This window comes from Scyliorhinus canicula, chromosome 21, assembly GCF_902713615.1.
Source record: "Scyliorhinus canicula chromosome 21, sScyCan1.1, whole genome shotgun sequence".
Lineage (NCBI taxonomy): Eukaryota > Metazoa > Chordata > Chondrichthyes > Carcharhiniformes > Scyliorhinidae > Scyliorhinus > Scyliorhinus canicula.
In genome coordinates, this window is record NC_052166.1 from 49,929,471 (window position 1) to 49,952,171 (window position 22,701).

General features: G+C 42.3%; 1 protein-coding gene across 9 annotated transcripts in view; it reads left to right on the top strand.

Annotated features, from left to right (window-relative positions):
* LOC119955409 (multivesicular body subunit 12B-like) overlaps window positions 1-22,701 on the top strand; it is a 185,960-nt gene that overhangs the window by 32,903 nt on the left and 130,356 nt on the right. For all 9 annotated transcript variants that reach the window (XM_038781497.1, XM_038781498.1, XM_038781495.1 and 6 more), the window contains 4 exons: window positions 5,605-5,712; window positions 14,364-14,460; window positions 15,051-15,180; window positions 21,694-21,822. In XM_038781497.1, the coding sequence (XP_038637425.1) occupies window positions 5,605-5,712; window positions 14,364-14,460; window positions 15,051-15,180; window positions 21,694-21,822 (464 nt within the window). The remainder of the gene's footprint in view (window positions 1-5,604; window positions 5,713-14,363; window positions 14,461-15,050; window positions 15,181-21,693; window positions 21,823-22,701) is intronic.

A 22,701-nucleotide genomic window follows, 5' to 3' on the forward strand; every position in this document is an offset into this window, starting at 1 on the left:
GAGCACCCGGAGGAAACCCACGCACAGACGGGGAGGACGTGCAGACTCCACACAGACAGTGACCCAGCCGGGAATCGAACCTGGGACCCTGGAGCTGTGAAGCATTGATGCTAACCACCATGCTACCGTGAGGCCCCACTTGTTGTGTCCTCCCTCCCAGATCGACCAACCTTCCAAGTGCCCCTATCAGCACAGGTTTTAATATGTTAACCTTTTTACTGCCCATACACAAATAATAATACATTAGAAACAGTGTCTTGATTGTACTGCTTGCCGTGCGTGTAATGGATGAGATAGTTTGAGCCCGTTTAAGAACCTCACTGATGTTAAATGAGAGTGTCCCAAAATGCAGAAAGGCAACTTGGAACATCAGTTTTTAGGTGTGTATATTTTCAATTTGGTATACTGTGAGAAAAATATGTGAACCAGGAAGGAATAGTCCAGTCATTGTGTAACAATTAATAATTAATATTTACTAACTTAGAGATAAAACACACTACAAAAAGGACTCAAATATACTACAACGTGGGGCAGCACGGTAGCATGGTGGTTAGCATAAACGCTTCACAGCTCCAGGGTCCCAGGTTCGATTCCCGGCTGGGTCACTGTCTGTGTGGAGTCTGCACATCCTCCCCGTGTGTGCGTGGGTTTCCTCCGGGTGCTCCGGTTTCCTCCCACAGTCCAAAGATGTGCGGGTTAGGTGGATTGGCCATGCTAAATTGCCCGTAGTGTAAGGTTAATGGGGGGATTGTTGGGTTACGGGTATAGGGTGGATACGTGGGTTTGAGTAGGGTGATCATTGCTCGGCACAACATCGAAGGCCGAAGGGCCTGTTCTGTGCTGTACTGTTCTATGTTCTAACTGGTTAATACACAGTTGGCTATATACACACACGGTATTACAGGAAATTACCCCTTGGTTCAAACTATCCATGTTCCCTGAGCTCTGAGACACCCTTTTGTTCACAAACAGTTTCCAGTATTACATGTCTATGAGCTAAATCTAGCAAAGAATTATCACGCATTGTTTGGGAAAACCTCCTTCAGTTTCAAGAGAAGGCCAAATCTGTTCTGTTCTAGTTTTGATTTTAACCAGCTACCAGTTTGGTAATGACTTCTTTTCAGGAGACTGTTTCTGCAGTTGGATGTGGCTGATGGTAGCTGTGTCTGTGTTTCTTCTATCCCCTCTTTCCCCCAATCATTGTACGATGAAGATACCATTTTTCTCTTTAATGTTATCCACCTGTGAAGTGCTTTTTGCATATACCTGTCAGTTTACATACCTCTTCACTTTTTTGAAGTTACCTGTTCTTAATCGCCATTGTTTTCCTCTAGGTACCGAGGTAAACACTTGCTTTTCTAACTGATATGCTAATTCTCATCGTAACATCTCCTCCGACATCTCCCTGTTTTGTTTTTGTTTATCGCAATTTCATTTTTAAATCTTAATTTTCCCATATTCTTAACTTCGGTATACCATGTTTGGAGTGATTGGTGATAGTTTGAGGCGGAAGTTGCTCAATAACTTGGTCACGGATGCATAATGGCAAATTTTTTGTGTACTTCATATTTGGGTGAACAAAACCTCTGTTCACTTTCTGCACATGCCTAGTCCCTCCACCCCAGACTCCCCTTCAGTTGATTAAAAATATCAGTCTTTCAAATTGTTGGCAGTGGCCAATTTTGTGATAACTCTCTTACTGTCTAATGTCACTATACACTATGTTGTGGGGACGATAAAAGATTAAAATACCAGCTTTAAAATCTGCTCCCTTACAAAATCTTACAATATAGAAGGAGGACATTTCAAACTCGGGTCATGTGTATATATAATACGAATAGCAATGATTCCAAATCCACAGGATCAATCTGCCTACTCGGAAAACATGGGAGTGGGAATGGAAATGGAAATCGCTTATTGTCAAAAGTAGGCTTCAAATGAAGTTACTGTGAAAAGCCCCTTGTCGCCCCTATTCCGGCTGTTCGGGGAGGCTGTTCGGGGAGGCTGGTACGGGAATTGAACGTGTTGCTGGCCTGCCTTGGTCTGCTTTAAAAGCCAGCTATTTAGCCCTGTGCTAAACCAGCCCGTGTTAAATAATGTGTTGCTGTTCTGATTCTGTGATATCAGGTGTCACATTTTAAAAATGTTTGTAAACTCTGCATTTCCTCCCTTTATTGGGTGAAGTTTTCAGCCATTCCTGTTTCACACCACATCGTACCAGGAGCTGACTTGCCTCGCCGGCTCTACCGAACTCTTTACACTGCTCCGCACCGGCAGGATCCCGTAGGTACAAGGCTCCTTTTGGATCCCACAAACTCCCCATGTGAGTGAATGGCGTTCTTCTCCCCCAGAGAAGCCAGCCCAGAGCCACACTGGTTTCCTGGAGCTCCTGATTGATTGTTGAGGTCAGTGGACTGGAGCAATTATCCCCCTGCTCCTCTAGGCCCCGTTAGTCCCCGTGCTTCTCCAGGCCCCGTTAGTGCCCCTGCTCCTCCAGGCCCCATTAGTCCATCTCCAGCTAGGAGGCCGGCTGTCAATCGATTGTTTTGTTTCTCCAGACAGAAGGCCAGTTGAGTGCATGTGATGGGTTTTTGTCCTTTCAGACTGTCAGTTGCTCCAGGTGATCCTCTTGGCTCCAAGTATTTTGGAAGAGAATGAGTCCTCCATGGAGATCTCTGACCTGTGACAGGAGGATCAAAAGAGCAGGCTGAAGAGTCACTGGCAGCCACATGGCACAGAGACCTGTCTCCCAGGACAAAGCCAACAGCTTACCCTTGTCTACATGGAACAGGCTTGCTTTGGGGAAAAATAAATACACAGCAGGCAGAGCAAACATTTACCAGGAAGCATCCTAACATTTTGCTTCTTCTCACGCATGAATTCGCATAGACGCACGCACAAACACATACTAATGATTTTTTTTTAAATGAAGAAAAAAAATTAGACTTTAAATTCACCATTAGACAATTTCTCCTATGTACCCCCTAGAGATGTTGGGGGTACATGCACCAGAGCTTTGGACCCCTGAGGGTGTGTGGAAGTAAGCTGTTTTTAAGCATGGAGTAGCACACAAAAACAGTTAAAAATGCTTTTGCAGGAGATAATAAATGTCTTTTCTACTTGATAATAAATTGCATGCTCCAGTTTGTGTGACAGATTCACAATGCTAAGGAATACTTTTTGTGAGATTTACCTGTTTGTATTGCAAGTGTCAGAACTCCACTTAATGTGAGCTTAACAGTATCTATCAGTGAAGTAAGCCTGAAGTTGAGGCAGTTAGAGACTACCTTGAAACCAGTTTGTTGGGTAGTTGAGCTGCATAGCACGCCATTCATTTTAATTATTATGAGGAAAACTTTGATAAGCTGAAGTTGTTGTTCCCTTTGCAGCAGAGAAGGTTGAGGGGAGATTTAATTGAGGTATATACAAATTGGGGGCCTGGATAGAGCGGATGGGAAGGACTTCTTGCTGTTAGCAGAGAGGTCAATAACCAGGGGCATAGCTTTAAAGTAATTGGTAGAAAGATTAGACGGGAGTTTTGAAATTTTTTCATTCAGAATGTTTTGGATTTCTGGAAGTCAGGGTAAAGGTAGAAACACTCCTCATTTAAAAAAACTATACTTTGATATTCACTTGAATATGCAGTAATCTACAGGACTATGGACCAGGAGCCAGAAAATGGGATTAGACCGGATAGTTATTTTTCAGCCGATACCGACACAATGGGCTAAATACTTTGTACCACAAATGTTCTGTTTTTTTTTTTTTGTTTTTGTAAATACAAACAATTCTGCTGTGTATATTAACTAATGACTATTGCCTACTTCTAATTTTATACCAAATTAAGCACCTTCCCCCCCCTCTCCCTTCCTCAGAATAAAGAGATTGAATGCTGTACCTTAATTTTAGTAGTGGGCAGTGTTTTTTTTTAATAAACATTTTATTGAGGTATTTTTGGTATAGTAACAACAACAGAATCAACAATATACATGAAACCATAAACGTAGTGCAAAAGCCATTTAACTCTCGTAACAGTGAACCTCTCAAGGCGAACTTGATTTTCTCCAAACAGAGAAAGCTAGCCATGTCCAATAGCCAGGTCTCCGACTTCGGGGGCTTCGAGTCCCTCCATGCTAATAGTATCCGTCTCCGGGCTACCAGGGAAGCAAAGGCCAGAACGTCTGCCTCTTTCTCCTCCTGGATTCCCGGGTCTTCTGACACCCCGAAAATCACCACCTCTGGACTCAGCGCCACCCTTGTTTTTAACACCATGGACATGATGTCTGCAAACTCCTGCTAAAATCCCCTGAGCTTTGGACATGTCCAAAACATATGGTTCGCCGGTCCTCCCACACATTTTGCGCATCTTTCCTCCACCCCAAAGAATCTGCTCATCCGAGCCACTGTCATGTGAGCTCAGTGAACGACCTTAAATTGTATCAGGCTGAGCCTGGCACTTGTTGCAGACGTGTTGACTCTACTCAACGCGTCTGCCCATAGACTACCCTCTACCTCACCTCCCAGCTCCTCCTCCCATTTGCGCTTCAGCGCCTTGGTCTACGTCTCCTCCGACCCCAATAAGCTCCTTATAAATGTCCGAGAGGCTCCCTTCTCCTACCCACCCTCTGGAAACGACCCTGTCCTGAATCCCCCTTGGGTGTAGGAGCGGGAAGGTTGGCACCTGTTTACGAAGGAAGTCACGCACCTGCAGATACCTGAATTTGTTTCCCCTCGCCAACCCAAACGTTTCCTCCAATGCCATCATACTCTGAAAGCTCCCCTCTCTGAACATGTCCCCCATCCTCTTAATCCCCGCTCTCCGCCATAACCGGATCCCCCTGTCCATACTCCCCGGGGCAAACGGGTGATTATCACAGATTAGGGCCCAGACCTATGCCACATGCCGCCTCCACTGGCCCCAAACTCTCAAAGCTGCCACCACCACTGGACTGGTGGAGTACCGTGCCGGTGGGAACGGCAGAGGCAGTCACCAATGCCCCCAAACTGGTGCCCTTGCATGAAGCCGCCTCCATACGCAAGTAGTGGGCAGTGTTAATTGCAACATAACTGAAAATTCAGATTTCCAGTTTTACAGCTGCTCTATTTCAAAATGAGCAAACCGAGCGTGTGAATTGAAACTACCGTTGTCAATTGTGTAAAATGTGCTTTGGAGGCTGGCCACTTAACAATAGTCAGAGGCAAAACCATTTTTTTCACACACCTTGTTATTTTCTTCTGTGTTGTTTTCATAAGTTGTCAACATAACGCAACATAAGCATTCCCTGTCATGGCTTGAATCTTAAGTATATGATAATTGTTTCTTCCTCTATTACCCAGCACCATCCATCCTGCTTGCGCACAATGGTTTAAAACTTGCAGATTTCTTATCAAGATCATTTGCAATGTATCTTTAGACAGTTATATCCTTGGAGACTGTATTTTAGAAGCATTTATGTAAATACTTTTGTGTGGTACCTGATGGAATAATGTAATGAGATGCTGCACTAGTACAGTTGGTGTTAATTAGGGAAAGTAGCAAAACTCACTGTACATGAATTAGCTCTATTCCACCTCACATTTGCACATGCTGTCCTGTTTTCACAGATTTCGCAAACGGCAGATGGTTTGGATGCTGACCTCTGGAAGGACGGCTTATTTAAATCCAAGGTCACTAGATATCTCTGTTTTACGAGATCATTTTCGAAGGAGAATGTAAGTTCAAATCAATGACCTCGTGCTTGTGTTTTTTTTTATAGTAATCAGTTTTGGTTTTGAAAAATGGAAGAACCTGTATAATGTATTAAGAGTACATTTCAGCAACCAATTTAGGAGCACTTATCGCGAATATAGTGGTTTCAACAAGATGGTAGAATTTCTTGTAATACTTCGTTAAATTCAATTTATCAGAATGAGGGTCAAAATATGAAATCACTGCTCAACTGAATTTGCTTTGCAAGTTACAGTTCACATACATTTATTGGTGTAGCTTCAAATTTCAGTGGGTAAAATATGCTGCAGCATTCTTTTTATATTATCTTTAGTATATTGAAATGTGTTAAAAAAGGCTTTGTGCAGCAATTCTACCATTAAAGGTCACAGCATGGGTGCTGTGAGATGGATATGAGGATTTTGAATGCCTTTTGTGAACGTACTGGGTTAAATATCGAGGACTCAAATGGAACGTAGAACATACGGTGCAGAACGAGGCCATTCGGCCCATCGAGCCTGCACCGACCCACATAAGTTCCCACTTGCACCCTATCCCCGTAACCCAATAAACCCCCCCCCCCCGGCAACCCTTTTGGTCACTAAGGGCAATTTATCATGGCCAGTCCACCAAACCTGCGCCACTTTGGATTGTGGGAGGAAACCTTCGCAGACACTGGGAGAACGTGCAGACTCCGCACAGACAGTGACCCAGGAGGGAATTGAACCTGGGACCCTGGAGCTGTGAAACCACAGTGATATCCACTTGTGCTACCGTGCTGCCCAAAGTTCTTAAAAATTGAAGAGAGGTAGTAAAGCTTGATTTAAAAAGTATGTTAATATGTATCACTGTGGTAATGTTAAAGATTATAAAAAACAGTTAATCTAAGTCAAAAAGTTCCCTCTCTTTATTTGCGACTCATCTGAAAGGCTGGACAGTGAGTTTGCTGTCAGGTCATAGCTAATGCTTCACTGGAAAAAAGATGATCTTGGCTAGTCCTCCGACTTCTTTTGTCTCTCTTTATAACATTTTTCTTTTCCCTGGGGAAGTGTCTGGCCTATCATCATGGCTCAGATTGGGATTTTGTAGCATTGAGAAATGTGGGAGTAACCCTGCATTGTGTGCCCTAGTGGCAAGACATGTTGGAGCTGGTGCAGTGTGTTTCTCCAATGACTGGCTTAACTTCAAACGCAGTACAGTAACCCAGCTCTCTGCGCAGTTAAAAGCTAATAGAACTGGAGTGAATGTCAAAATTTGTCCTTTTGTCTTGATGTTCAGCTGCATCTGTTGTTTTCTTTTCAATATCTTCTGAGACGGGCAGGGGTGAGAGCAAGGCAAGTTCTTGGCTGAAGAGCTACAACTCCAAAGAAAATCTAATCGTAGATCATAGAATTCATAGCATTTACAGTGCAGGAGGCCGCCATTCGGCCCATTGAGTCTGCACCGGACCTTACAAACAGCATCCTACTGAAGCCCATGCATCTACCCTAGCCCCGTAACCCAGTAACCCCCACTTAACATTTTTTGGACACTAAGGGCAATTTAGCATGGCCAATCCACCTAACCTGCATATCCTTGGACTGTGGGAGGTAACCGGAGCACCCGGAGAAAACCCACACAGTGACGGGGAGAACGTTCATGTTCGTATGTAAATTGTAGTATGTAGTCCTGTAATCCCTTCCACATGTCTCGCTGTATTTTCAGCACATATTCCTTCCACATGTCTCGGTGTATTTTCAGTTCCATACATAAATAGATATTAAACAATTTCAATCAAGTTTTAAATATCTAAAATGAAAATTAATCTAGAATAATAAATTGGAGTTTTTGTCCGTGTCCGTTTTGTCCGTGTCCAGACCACGACTGTTGGTCGGTGGAATGGAATGGTCAGTTTAAGATATGTGCCTGTTGAGTTTATCCGGTGGGCAGTGCCTGGGTATACTCAGTAACTGAACGTTACAATAAAGTTTTACTGATTAACCAACTGTTCTCCCAACAGTACAGAACAAGAGATTTTCAAAACAACCTCCCCAGACATAAAGCAATCCGCAAGGGAGAGATGACATGGGGGTGGGGTGGAGGGGAAGGGAAGGGGAAATGTCATGGGATGGAGGCATGGGAGGAAGAGGGGTGCTATGGAAAGGGGAGGCATGGGAGGAAGAGGGGTGCTATGGAAAGGGGAGGCATGGGAGGAAGAGGGGTGCTATAGAAAGGGGAATGCATGGGACATATTGAATAACAGATGAGGCTGGGAATTATTGTATTATTTCATAATTTCTAGTTGCTGGCAATCCCTAGATGCCTTGAACTGAGTGGTAGGTTTGGAGTTGCATGTAGGCAGATGCTTCCCTCGTGAAACAGGTGAGCTTTTGTGACAATCTACAATAGTTTCATGGTCATCATTAGACTTTTTTTAAGTTCACGTTTTTAATTGAATTCAAATTCCAACATCTGCCATGGTGGGATTTGAATCTAGGTCCCCAGGACATTTTCCTGGGTCCCTGGCGTTACAATCTCAGTTGGTGTGATTTCTGGACAGGCAGGTCCCAGAATGGAACCGTGGATCAAAAGACGATTATTTACTTTTTTTTAGTAATTGTGGAGGAACAATTTCACAGGACCACAAATTAGTTTCAACAAAAAAAAACATTTATTCAACATATAAAGTTGGATTATGATACAATACTCCTTTATTCCTCTCTTATCTTAACGAATACACTCAGATTTTAAGATTAACATGGATTACAGAGTACATATTAAGATACAACGGTCTTATTAACACACAAAGTCTCTTCAAACACATAAGTTGTCTGTGGTTATATCCACTCTGAACCCCAAGAGAATGTCTGTGGATTTTTCCTCAAAATCCCCCCAGGTGATTGAGAGTTTCCAAACTCCACTCTCCCCAAAAATCACGCTTTAAAATCTTCTTTGTTTTCCATCATCGGTTTGCATTCAGAAACCAAATTACTCTTTCAAACAAAACTTCAGTTCCACTTTTAACAAATAATCCAGCATCTCGGGTTTACAACTCTCCCTTCAGGATTTCTTTGTCTTGACTGTTGTACCAACTCCATTAAATAGGCATCAAATCTTTGATTTACTGCTGAAGTCTGCTTTCCCATTAACTCTGGTTACTGCAGCTGTCTCTTTCACTCGCAGCACTTTGTCTGCTTTTCTCTTGAATTCCCCTGAACAGTAGCTTGGTCTCAGTTCTCTTATCTTCAGTCTTGACAAATGTTGACAAATGTGAGGTTATCCATTTTGGTAGGAATAACAGCAAACTGGATTATTATTTAAACGATAAAATATTAAAGCATGCCGCTGTGCAGAGAGACCTGGGTGTGCTAGTGCATGAGTCACAGAAAGTTGGTTTACAGGTGCAACAGGTGATTAAGAAGGCAAATGGAATTTTATCCTTCATTGCTAGAGGGATGGAGTTTAAGACTAGGGAGGTTATGTTGCAATTGTATAAGGTGTTAGTGAGGCCACACCTGGAGTATTGTGTTCAGTTTTGGTCTCCTTACTTGAGAAAGGATGTACTGGCACTGGAGGGTTGCAGAGGAGATTCACTAGGTTAATCCCAAAGCTGAAGGGGTTGGATTATGAGGAGAGGTTGAGTAGACTGGGACTGTACTCGTTGGAATTTAGAAGGATGAGGGGAGATCTTATAGAAACATTTAAAATTATGAAGGGAATAGATAGGATAGATGCGGGCAGGTTGTTTCCACTGGCGGGCGAAAGCAGAACTAGGGGACATAGCCTCAAAATAAGGAGAAGTAGATTTAGGACTGAGTTTAGGAGGAACTTCTTCACCCAAAGGGTTGTGAATCTATGGAATTACTTGCCCAGCGAAGCATTTGAGGCTCCTTCATTAAATGTTTTTAAGGTAAAGATAGATAGTTTTTTGAAGAATAAAGGGATTAAGGATTATGGTGTTCGGGACGGAAAGTGGAGCTGAGTCCACAAAAGATCAGCCATGATCTCATTGAATGGCGGAGCAGGCCCGAGGGGCCCGATGGCCTACTCCTGCTCCTAGTTCTTATGTTCTTTAAGACATTCTTTCTGTCCCTGGCTATCTGGACTGTATTTGCCTCTTTGTCACCCCCTTGACCTTCCAGCTTGTCTTCTCCAGTTAGAGTTGAGAGATGTTCACTCCCCTGTGTCCTATCTCCAACTGCAAATAAATTCAGCTGAAACTAAATTTAGAAAGCCTTTCATCCTCCAAAAGCCTCTCAGTTGCTAAGCACGGTCACATGCTTCTGTTAGATTATTTACTTTTCTCGCCGTAACCCCTTCTAAGCACAACAGAAGCAGTTTGAATTGAGCAAACCCCCACATATACAAACACCTTTCTCCATCATGAATCTAACTATAGGTTTTACCTTTTCCTACACGGGAATATGAATTTAAATCCACTTAAAACTGTACTTATTTCGAATGTTTACCAATACAAATATAAATCCTGTAAAACTATCTGTTTTCCGAATACTGAATTATTAGTCCAGTGACGATAACATGTTGCCACCTCATCTTGGGTTAAATGGGTGGGATGGAGTGGAGGATTGTGATGATAATGAGAAGTGGCAAGATGAGGATGAAATGAAAGGAATGGGGTGGTTATATCATGAGAAGGGTGGCATTGGATGGGGGTGAGATAAGGGTGGGATGGGGATGATATGAGAGATGAAAGGGGTTGGATGGGTATGGCATGGGAAGGATGGAATAGCATAGGATGGGTTTTTAAATAAATATTGTTGCAGTAAAGATACTAAATTGTTTTCCCTCTGCTAATTCAAATGTATTTTGAGGCATTCACTTGCAAGTTCAGTATTCATTTGCAGTTAGAGTTAAGTTCTTGTAAATTTCCATCAGCTGTATGCTCAGTACCATTGCCTGTTAAACATTTACTGTGTAAGTGATTATGAAGATGTAGGTGCTTGAAATTTCCGAACATTGTCTGTCTCTGCCATTACTTCTGCTCATTTGCTGTTGGAACATTTGTCCGTAACCTCAGGCCTGGCTATTCCAGTATTCTCTTAGTTGGCACCTTATACTTCATCTCTCTAAACATCAGGCCATTGAATACTCTGCTCTTACATCCTGTCCTTTGCCTAGTTCTGCTCACCCACCGCCCACAGTGGCTCCTGGATCTCCCAAAACCACCTCCCAATTAAAAATTCTCCTCACCGGTGTAAATCTATTCTTTGACTCGCCTATCCCCATCTCTGCAGACTCCTTCAGCCATGCAAACCTCTTCCCACCTCCCCAACCCAAAAACCATTCAGTGCCAATCTTCTCCCGCACTACCTTCAGCTAACTAAGCTCTACACTTTCAAATTCCCCCCCACCCCCGTCTCCTCCCCTCCTTCCCTTCCTGTAAAACCTTTTTAAAATCCACCACTTCCAAAGTTTTGATCGCTTACCATAATTTCTCTGCTTCTGCGAAGCAGCTTGGACTTGTTTTTAAAAGGGCTATTTAACTTCAAATGTTCTCGAAGAAGGCATCACTTTCAGGTTCATCAAACTCCTCAATAGTTGTGCCTTTTGTGAACTTGTAATCTGCTCAACCAGATAGTAATTCTAGTAAGCTTGAGTTAGAAATTAGTGTTTGAAGGTTGACATACGGGAATGCTTTTATTTAATTTAGGGTAGCATTCCTACCGCAGTCACCAGCATAACTGACTTGGAGTGAGAATTCTTTTTTGATTCAGTGAGTTTTTACCTCCATTTCCCTGAACGAGGCCACACATCTGTTTCAATGAAACCTTGAACAAACGGAGCAGCAAAAATGCCAGACCTGGTACCTGACTGGGATGCGTTGGCTGTTCAACAGTTGTTAGTGGTATGACCTTTACTTGACCTTTTTGATGGCTTTGGCCGTTTCCCCGAAATAGACTTGACGTCTTACAGGTAGTCATTTCTGAACATTCAAGTATTTCTAATATCAGTGGAACCTCCTCAACAGCATACCTCTCCAACACCATTTAAAAGTGTTTTAATATTGTTTTTGTATTTATATTGGCTCATATTTTTGATTAACGTCTTGCATTAGTCAGAACCACGCAGGTGCTTGTGTTTTGCTGGTTTTATGATTAAAGTGCAATTAATACTTTGTTCAGGCTTAATAAGCCAATACCCAAATTTCCAAATTACACCACAGTGCAAAGCCTGCTGTAGCAAAGAATAACAGTACAGGAATGCAAGATCAAATCATTCTTTATCATTTGTGTAATAATAGTAGATTACATATCTGTTGGATACAAAACAATGGTTCAGGGTGGAATAAAGAAGTTGGGTCTTGGCCAGGAGAGGAAAAAATCTAAGTTGCTGGAGCAAAAATGTGAATGAAGAAACTACATAAGATGGCCTTTTTTAAAGCAGGCACAGCGATGGCAAGGTGTGGAGGGATTTACAAAAATCTTGACTGAAAGAATGACTGTCCATGCTCCAGCAGACACAAGAAATAGCAGTTGTGTGCAGCTTCAAGAGTTCACTGACATATCGTGACACATGACCTTGGAGGGTGTTTGAAAGCAAGGACAATGTGCCAAAGCACACAAAGCTGATGAAACCTGGCAGGGGCAGAGAGTAATGAGAGTGAGGATGTAGGCCATGGTGTTCTGCATGGAGGATGGAAAGCATTGAAGAGTGGAAAAACTGATAAAGATGTGGATTAGCATTTTGGCAGCCAGGTTGCAGCAGTCCTTGATTTAACCTTTTACGTTTCCAAATGCTCACTAAATGTATCTCAATTTAGCAATTCTTAAGGGGAGAGTTTTAAAGCCACTGGATTGCCGACAGGGCTCAACTGGTTTCAGTTAGCTACTCACTCGTCCATCACAGTACAGGGAAACAGTTGTTTCAACCACTGCCGTATGACGCTGCCTGCTGATCCCTGGAAAATTAGCTATCATCCTGTGGAAAGTTGGATGGCTGTTGGACTTGTGTAGATGTGGGGAACAGGATCTTGTGGGTTGGTGGGGGTTGTACTGGAAATGTGGGACAGGGAAAACCTCCGCATTCCTGTGGGATCTGAGCGAGGAGTGGCCGTAGAATGGAAACTTTAAAAAAAAAACTTGCAGTATTAACTTCCAGATCTTCTTCATGGCTCGCTGCTCAGGCTGAAAATTAAAATCACTGTCTGGGCCCGATTGTGTTATGGAAATCTGATTAGCTTATGTGAATTAGCACACTGCGCACTTGTGTGGTGGCCTAGCTGCCTGTCTCTAAGTATCTGTTAAAGTCTGAAGTGGTGTCTTTATAGCAGTTATGTAATCTGGGGCATTTTAACTGTCCAATTGCCTGGTTTCCATCGAGCAGGTCGGTTTGAAATTCCATTCCATCCCTGCCCTCCATCCCCAAGAATTTTAATACAACTGGTGTTCATTTATTCTGTACTACATGGCTCAAGCTTCTCTTCTGTGACCGTCATCTAATTGCTGCTGAAACCTTGATCGACGCCAGGTACCTTGGGACTCAAATTTTTATCCATCCATTCCAACTTCAGCTGATGTAAAATTCGGCTGTCTGTATCCCAACCCTGCTCCCACATCACCCCTGTACCCCCCCACCCGGCCCCACCACTCTCCCTAATATTTACTTTGCAACTAAACCTTTGGTCACCCTCTGGCATAAGATTTACTCACATGTACACTACTGACATAAGCAAGGAGGAAAAGGAATGTGCTTATGAAGGACTCTTAATGGTAAGCTCGTTGAAGAAAAAAATCTAACAAAGATGTACTGAATGCGGCTGGAAGAACGAGAGTTCTTGAGTAACATCAAATGCAGCTAAATGGAGTTTTTTGTACATGCTTTCCATGAAGAAGCGTTAGATTAATGGGAGCATTAAACACTTGTTAAACCAGAATTTCATCAATGCTCACACACTGTTGCTATGGTTGCAAAGTCTGGAAGACAATGGTTGCCTATGCCACTTGGACAACAATACTGGTGATGTCCATCACATCATTTGATCACCCTTGAGCTACCATATTTTATATAAGTCTCGAGTTGGCCTTCTCCCACCATATCTGTGAAGGCTCCTCCAGCTGATTTGGCCTTTCCCTCTCGTTGCACCACCAACTAGAGCCTTCTATGACATGAGCCTTGCTTTTAAGAATATTCTCCACCTCTCCAATGTTTTTTTTAAAAAGCTTCTCAATCCCATCCCTTTGGCTAATTTACCTGGTAGAACTTGTAGAACTGGTTGCACCTGCAGAAGTATTTGAACCATTGTGTGCCTGGCGGATGTTGATGTTATATAAAGGTAAGAAGTTTAAAAGAAAGCAACAGTAGTATGAATCTAAAAAGGAAAATTATAGCGGGAATGGAAAGACATTTCCATTGAACTATATTTGTGCAAATGTTCATGTTCTTAGCCAGTTGCGAGAAGTGTGAATCGCTACTAACCTAGGTGACAGGCTTATTACTGCACATTTGTTTATGACAGGAACCACACTGTTTTCTCATTGGTTTTGTCTGGGAAACTTTTATGGAACGCCCAATTGATTTTCTAGTGTTTGCTTGGTAGATGGAGGTTTATTTGTTTCTGTGTCAGAGAAATAATGGAATGTTATGACACAGGCTATCGAGAACATTGTAGCATGTGTGACACCTTATTTTTTTTCTCCCTCTCTTGTGGCTTTTAAAGAGCCATTTAGGGAATGTGCTTGTGGATATGAAGCTGATCGATTTAAAGGATACTTTACCGGTGGGCTTTATTCCTATTCAGGAAACAGTGGATACACGTAAGTTATGGGTTTTACGTGCTGCAGACATGGTTAAGCAGTATTGGATTTTATCAGATAAAGGCATGTAGCTTTAAAGTTTTGAATGATCAAAAGTTTATCCCTTATTTCAAGGTTGTTAAAGCATAACAGTAGTTGTAAATTATGTTTTCTCACACCCGGAATTAAATCACTCCTCTCCAACTCTGGTACAGTGTTCTGCTCAGAGCAGATTAAGGTGCAAATTAAGTTATTCACAAAAATATACAACAGTTAGAAGGAACTGCTTGTAGTAAAAAAGAAAGGCAGTCCTGCCTGCTATATGGTTGGAGTCATTTTGACAAGAATAACAGAAGTATAAAAACCTCAAGGGATGTGAGAAATAGTTACTCTCTTCCTTAATTGGTGTAATAGTTGCCCTATTTCATAACCTGTAATGCATCATGTAACAAATTAACCATTCGAGTGCTTGTGTTATTTATTTTTGTGGTATACAATTATGTACATATATCAACTGTCTTTTCTATTTTTTAAGCCATGGTATGAATCACGCTTGGAAGCAATTTTGATAATAGGCACCTAGTTGTACATTAAAATTATCTTTTAAATAGAAGAGCCAGCTTTCAGGAAGAGAAGGATGTGTATCAAATTCATTCCTCGTGACTCAACTGAAGCTGCAATTTGTGATGTAAAAATTCTTGGCAAATCTAAGCAAGCTCCCCCTCAGTATACCTTCATTGGGTAAGTGATCTTAATTTGGTAATCATACATTCAAAAATGTGTAAGTGTGGTCTCGTTAAAATCATTGTGCTGTTTTACGGCAATTTTAATTTTCTCCATTTCAGTGCTGTAAAATGTGACAGATTGCATTTATCAAGATTGTACTGTGTGTGGATGCATGATGGATGCATGATAGATGTATTGGAGCTGAAAATGAACGAAAGCGAAATACCGCAGATGTTGGAAATCTGAAGTAGAAACCGAGAATACTGGAAACACTCAGCAGTTCTGGCAACATCGGTGGAGAGAGAAACAGTTAACGTTTTAGGTCTGTGACCTTTAACAAAATGTTTCAACAGGGAGGGTTCTGATGGAAGGTCACAGACCTGAAATGTTAAATCTGTTTCCCTCTTTTTATATAGGCCTGCTGAACATTCCCAGCATCTTCTGTTTCTAATTCATTTTCAGATCCATTATTAATTACAGTAGAATTTCTGTTATCTGGCACTCTACTAGTTGAATTCTCTATTAACCGGAATTCTGGGGTTGGGTCTGTTTTTTGATTGGTGATGTGAAACTCGCCAGGAATCGTTATTGGCAGCCTCTCCTTGCTCCCGTCTGGGCCCTTCACTGCTCCTCAACACCATCTCCTCGAATGCGCTACTCACTCTATTCGTGCCCTCACAAGACCTCAACACTCAAAGTGATCATCCTGGAACGCACTCATTGGATGAACATGCGGAAGTCACCTTGTATCTCCGTTAACCGGCTTTGATGAACCGACACCTCCCATTCCCAGATTGTGCCAGAAAACAGATTTTCCTCTACTTTGTGTGCCTTGCAAGTTATTTTATTAAAATTTAACTTCCATGCATCATTTGTTCTCCCTGATTTATGCAAACTGCATTTTAAATAGCTCAATGCTTTGTTTAATTTTGATTCTTTTATTTTTTGATTTTGTATTTTGGCAAGAGCTAGAGCATGATCAGTTTAAGAACCTGACAAAATGTATTGATGTCAGCCAAAGGTTTTGTTGATCACATTGTAGCTTTATAAGGATGAGGGAATGGTTACTGCAAAGAAAGGAGCATGTAGTGTATGTACGGTTTGAGCACGGCTTTGCTCTTAGGTTTTTTTGCTTACACACAAAGTAACAGAGTGACTTTGCTGTTAACTGGAGTCCAGTCCTGTTAACTGGAGTCCAGTAATCTTGCAGAAAGAAGTGTTTTTAAAAATTAAGTCCTTTACAGAGAAAAGATTAGGATATGTTAACTCTTGCAAAGTCTAATCTCTCAAAAGCCCATGAGATGGAAGGAGTTATCTCTGAGCAGTCACTGAATCATTTATCTTATCCCTGACCAGAGGGGGCAGCCAAATCTGAATTGTGGGCATGGTGCCTACTAAGCACAGGCTTCAAACAATAGGTCATAATGATTATCAAAACACCATAACACATGAAGCAATCCTAACCCAAGAATGGGTGGACATATTTTTCATTGTGACTCATCAACCACTCTATATCATAGAATTCCTACAGTGCAGAAGGAAGCACTCTACCCAGGTCCACTACCCCACCCTGTCGCCGTAACCGAACCTGCACGTCCCTGGACACAAGGGACAATTTAGTATGGCCAATCCACCTAACCACATCTTTGGCCTGGGGCACCCAAAGGAAACCCACACATAAATGGGAGAATGTGCAAACACCCCACAGTTACCCAATGCCAGAATTGAATCCGGGTCCCTGGCGCTGAGGCAGCAGTGCTAAACCTCACTGCCCTGTTGTGTTTGATCTGGATAGTGCACAGAAATCTCCCATTTGTTCAATAGATCTGTTGAACTTCCAGTGCAAATGAGGAGTAGGATATCCATACTGTCTGAGTGCCCGTTGAGTCTCAAATTATAATCCCACACCCATTTGCATTCTCATTTGATTGTGCATGCGAGCTGGAATTGGGACTCGTCTGAGTGGAAAGTGGAGCTCCTCTGCAGGTTATCAACAAGGTGGAGTGAAACGTTGTCCAATGCAATTGTGCCAATTAATGTAAATTTTTAAGAAACTTTTCCAATCACAAATCAAAACACCAATTTCATCCCTTCCCCTGCCTTCCCCTTCCCTTCCCCTTCCCCTGCCTAATTGTGCCTATTAACGGGTGTATAAAATTTCATGATACAATTAAATTTAGAAAATACATTTCAGCTCTTTTACTTTTAATTTTTGAAACGTGAGCTGTATAGGCACAATCATTTCACAAAATTGTTGTCTATCCCTGTGAATTAAAAAATCAGTTTACAAACAGCAGATATTTTAGCCCTTTAACTTTAAACACTCTGAAGCAAATTTGTTGTACAATCAATCTACATCTCCAGATCAGTGTCTCACTGATTGAAAGCAATAGCATTCCCCCTTTTGATTTGAAACCTGAACGATGTCGGGTCGCGGTAAAACCGGAGGCAAAGGTGCACGTCAAGGCCCGCTCCGCCCAGGCCGGCTGCATCCACTGGCTGCTGCGCAAGGACCCAACGCCGAGCGAATGGGTGCCGGTGCACCGGTCTACCTGGCCGCTCTGCTGGAGTACCTGACCGTCGAGATCCTTGAGCTGGCTGGCAGTGCTGCCCTGGACAACAAGACGACCCGCTTCATCCTCCGCCACCTGCAGCTTGCCATCCGCAACGATGAGCTTAACAAGCTGCTGGGCGTGGTGACCATCGCCCAGGGCGGCGTCCAGCCCAATATCCAGGCCCTGCTGCTACCCAAGAAGGCTGTGCACCACAGCAGGGTTTACGCCTGAGAGCAGTGGGGGGGAAGGGGGGAGGGGGGATTCACACATTCTAGTACCACTGAGATGATTAAATGATCATAATCACCGACTCCTTGGCATTGATCAGAAATTTAAAAATATCAATTAGTGTCCTGTGTACATCTCAAAAACCTCATACAATCTAAAGCAGCCAGAGTTTCTCTGTGACTAAATAAGTGTCTGGTTTTCACAATATGATAGGTTAATTAACCTGCATTCCAATTTAATTCAGGCCAATATTTTATTAATTAAACTCGACATAGAACCGATTTGAAAAAAAATAGCAAGTTCTGACAAAAAATCCCAATAAATTAGGCAACCTTTCATCTCCTTTCTTCAGATACCTTTCCAAATGTCTGTAATATAACAATAAAAAGTTTGGCTTTGTTTAATAGTGAAAAGCTTTCCAACACCCTGACTTGAAAAGGAGGAGGAACTGCAGCCAATGCACAAAAACATTCACATGGAATTTTTAACGATATCATACACTGAAATCTTGCTGCTTTTAAAAGTCAAAAAGGGACAGAATCTTTTTCTTTCTTTCTTTCTTTATTCAGTTGTGGACAAATTTAGCACTTTTCTCTCTCAGCTGATATTTGTTTCTCAACTTCATTTAGAAATTATAATCAAAGTATATGTTTGAGACACAATCCAATTGCTTTCATTTAACAAAAAAAAACAAAACAAATTATCCTGTCTTGCAAAATCTTTCTTCTGTTGAAGGCACCTTTTGGCCCATATGACCATCTGGGCTGATTTTCACTTTGGCAAGATCTGATGGGGGTGTTTGTCTTAGTTATTTGTCTGGAGGATGATAGTTTGCTTGCTTTTAGTGCAGTCTGAAGACATGATGCCCAGTCGATCTGGCTTTCCACTCTCCCAGGCAGGGTTTTGAATAGGCTCGAACTATAACCATCCCGAAGGGCTGTTCCTTCATTTCAACCTCTGCTAGAATTCACTGGGTTTTCGCGAAAAGGATCCCGAGTGAGATCCTTGAACATGCAATTCGATTCTGTCACAAATTATTCTTGCCATAGGGCAGCACGGTGGTGCAGTGGTAGCGCTGCCGTGTCACGGCGCTGAGGTCCCAGGTTCCATCCCGGCTCTGGGTCACTGTCCGTGTGGAGTTTGCACATTCTCCCCGTGTTTGTGTGGGTTTCGCCCACACAACCCAAAAGATGTGCGGAGTAGGTGGATTGGCCATGCTAAATTGCCCCTTAATTGGATAAATAAATTGGGTACTCTAAATTTAAAAAAAATCAAATGTCCTTTAGGGAAGGAAATCTTACATCCTTTCCTGGTCTGGCCTGCTTATTCACCTTGGTATTTTAACTCGTGGAGAAGCTGTATTTACCCTCAAGAAATCAAGTGATGTGGCTATGCTGTCTTCGTTAGTACCCAAGTACATTAAAAGTAGAAAGCGGGCAGCTCGGTGGCGCAGTGGGTTAGCCCTGTTGCCTCACGGCACCGAGGTCCCAGGTTCAATCCCGGCTCTGGGTCACTGTCTGTGTGGAGTTTGCACATTCTCCCTGTGTCTGCGCAGGTTTCACACCCACAACCCAAAGATGTGCAAGGTAGGTGGATTGGCCACGCTAAATTGCCCCTTAATTGGAAAAAAATAATTGGGTATTCTAAATTTAAAAAAAAATTATTTGTTAATGTTCTCTTTTGTTTTTGCATAATACTTTCTCTCTCTCTCTCTCTCTCTCTCTCTCTCTCTCTCTCTCTCTCTCTCTCTCTCTCTCTCTCTCTCTCTCTCTCCTCTCTCTCTCTCTCTCTCTCTCTCTCTCTCTCTCTCTCTTCTCTCCCCCCCCCCCCCCCCCCCCCCCCCCCCGCCATTTCTACTGTGACACGAGTTAAATCGGCCGCACGCTGGCTAAATACTGTCAGCTTTCCCTGTGCCTACTTTATTCAAGTTAATTAATTAGTCTCAACAGATAGTGATGAGACTAGGATAGGGAAAGAGATGTTGGAGAAACTGCAAGCCAGGTGAGCACAAGAAAATTGAAGAGTGGAATAAGATAATAAAAATTAAAATACCAATGTGTTAAAAGATCCAAAACAGTTTCTTTAGTGATAGGAAATTGTAAAAGTCAGTAATTACTTGGGTTTTATTTGCAAGATTATAATTTTTCCCTTTTTTTGAAGAAAGGATGTTAGCACTGAATCAATGAACTTCTGGTGCTCATGGAATTCAAACAAAGGCTTAGTTGTAATTGTTTTTCTTTGCACTCTATTTTGCAAGACTATATTGCTCAAGAAGATGAATGCCTATTATAATTAAAACCACTGAAATAAAAAAAATCCTTGATTTCTTTATTCCAAATTGCCATTAAAAGCTTGCAAGATTAATAGAAGCCTTCTGGAGGTTATTGGCATTAATACTTAACTGAATTTAGAACACACTTTGAACAACAATATGTGTTGACTATCAGTGATGTATTTTTATGTTCCTTGAATTTCAGCATCAGTGCTCTAAGAATTCTAGTTTCCTGGACTGATGGGGTGGGATTGTGCAAAAATCTGAGTTTTGGCGGGGTTGTGAAGTTGGGTCAAGAACAGATTTTCCTGCAGCACGGTGATATTGTGTCTGCTGTGGCTCAGTTGGCAACGCTGTCACCTCGAGTCAGAAGGTTATGGGTTCAAGTCCCACCATGCTGTGCTGATGCTCCAGTACTGCACTATTGGTCAGGCTTCCAAATGTGACCATAAATTGCCCCCTCAGGTGGACATGGAAAATCCCATGCTGCTATTACGATGAAACGCACGGGGGTATCGCCCCAGTGTCGAGGCTAACATTCATCCCTCAATTCACATCACATCATTAAAAAAAGATAATTAGGTTGCTGACATATTGGTATTTGTGGGAGTTTGCTGTGTGCAAATTGGCTGTTGTGTGTTCTACCCACTGCATACAAAGAACAATACAGCACAGGAACAGGCCCTTCAGCCCTCCAAGCCTGTAACGGTCATGATACTAACCTTTGCCAAAAAGCCTTAGCACTTCATTGTGCTGTATCCCTCTATACCCATCCTATCCATGTGTTTGTCAAGATGCCTTTTAAACACCGTTAATGTATCTGCTTCCACAAACTCCCCTGAAAACGTGTTCCAGGCACTCACCACCTACTGTGTAAGAAAAAAAACTACTTGCCTTGCACATCTCCTCTAAACTTTGCCCCACAGACCTTAAACCTCTGCCCCCTGGTGACTGACCCCTCCGCCCTGGGAAAGAGTGCCTGCCCATCCACTCTATCCCTCATAATCATGTCGACCTCTATCGGGTCACCCCTCAATCTGTGTCTTTCTAATGACAACAGTCCGAGTCTATTCAACCTCTGCACATAGCTAACACAAAATTACTTGATTGATTGTAAAGTGCTTTTGCGGTGCCCTGTAAGCATGAAAAGTTTAATAGATGCAAGTCTTTTCTGCTTTCATGCTAAGTTCATAAAAACGTTGGAAATGTACAAGTTAATCGGCACCCAAAAGAGAAATGTTAATGCTTCAGGTGTGACCCTTGGCCGGTACTCTGTTTAGAAGCCTGGTTGAGAATATAAAAATTCCAATCATTTATGAGTGAGAATTTTGAGGTTTAGCCCATTATGACAGTTTAATCTCTGGACTGTGAAACATTTATGGTTTCAGTAAATGTAATACTGTAATACTGAATATATTTTTAGCAAACAAATGTATTTCTAAAAATATTTAAAGTTTTTTGTGTACTTTTTAGGGAGTTGAACAACATGGGAGTCTGGTACAGAATGGGAAGGGTTCCTCGGACTCAGGAGTTGTCAATGACAGCGACAACTACAGCCCTGACATCCTCATCGTCACCTAGTCCTGCTCCTAATCTCCCCAGGTACTGCTGTCTAAAAAATGATGGGAGGGTATTGATCAGTCATTTGTGGGAAGAATTTCCTGATTTGTGTCCTAATATGGTTGCCGTATGAATTTTCTAACACTTGTTATGGGAGCAGACAGAGTATTTCTAGTAGTTAAACCAGGTAAATGTGGGTTTTGTGCGTGTGTGTGTGTGTGTGTGTCCCCCTCTCCCCAAGTGGAAATTGAGAGTGTGCACAATTATGGACTTTGCACACACATTGCTGTGATGTTGTGGCAGAGGTGAAGGCACGAGACAGCTCAGACTCTCGTCTGCCCTGGTTTTTCTCTACTCTTGACCTTTCCCTGCCCTTTAGCTGCCGAGGGAAGTGGCATTTCCATTGAAAATATTTTGAGGACAGCCACTCAGCACGCCCATTCAACATTCAACCTGAGGTTGAATCTCGGGTCACTTGTCATTTGTGACCTGCACTGTCACATTTGTGTTCCTGTTCACTGTCATAGTGAAAGATATTGTTTGCTAAGTAACGTTCCGAGAAGATCTCTTGCAACGTTGCTCATAGTGACATTGTTCCACAGTGGGTGTGATTGCTGGTGGCCATGGAGTGTATGAGTGCTGAATCTAATCATTGAAAGGACATGAGTGATATTAGGCTTCTTCGAGACCAAGACATAAATGTTTCAAATTTTGAAAGAACCTGTTGATTTTTTTTTTAAGTCAGGACATGTGCAAGAGCCATGCTTTAATATCCAATGTGGTGGGATCATATAATATGGTGCTACTCAGCTGAGGTGCACATAAAAAACTTTAATTAGTCATGCTGTTAGATTATCAACTAATTCACTCAGCTCAAAAATTCATGGATAATCACAGTGCAGAAGGAGGCCATTCAGCCCA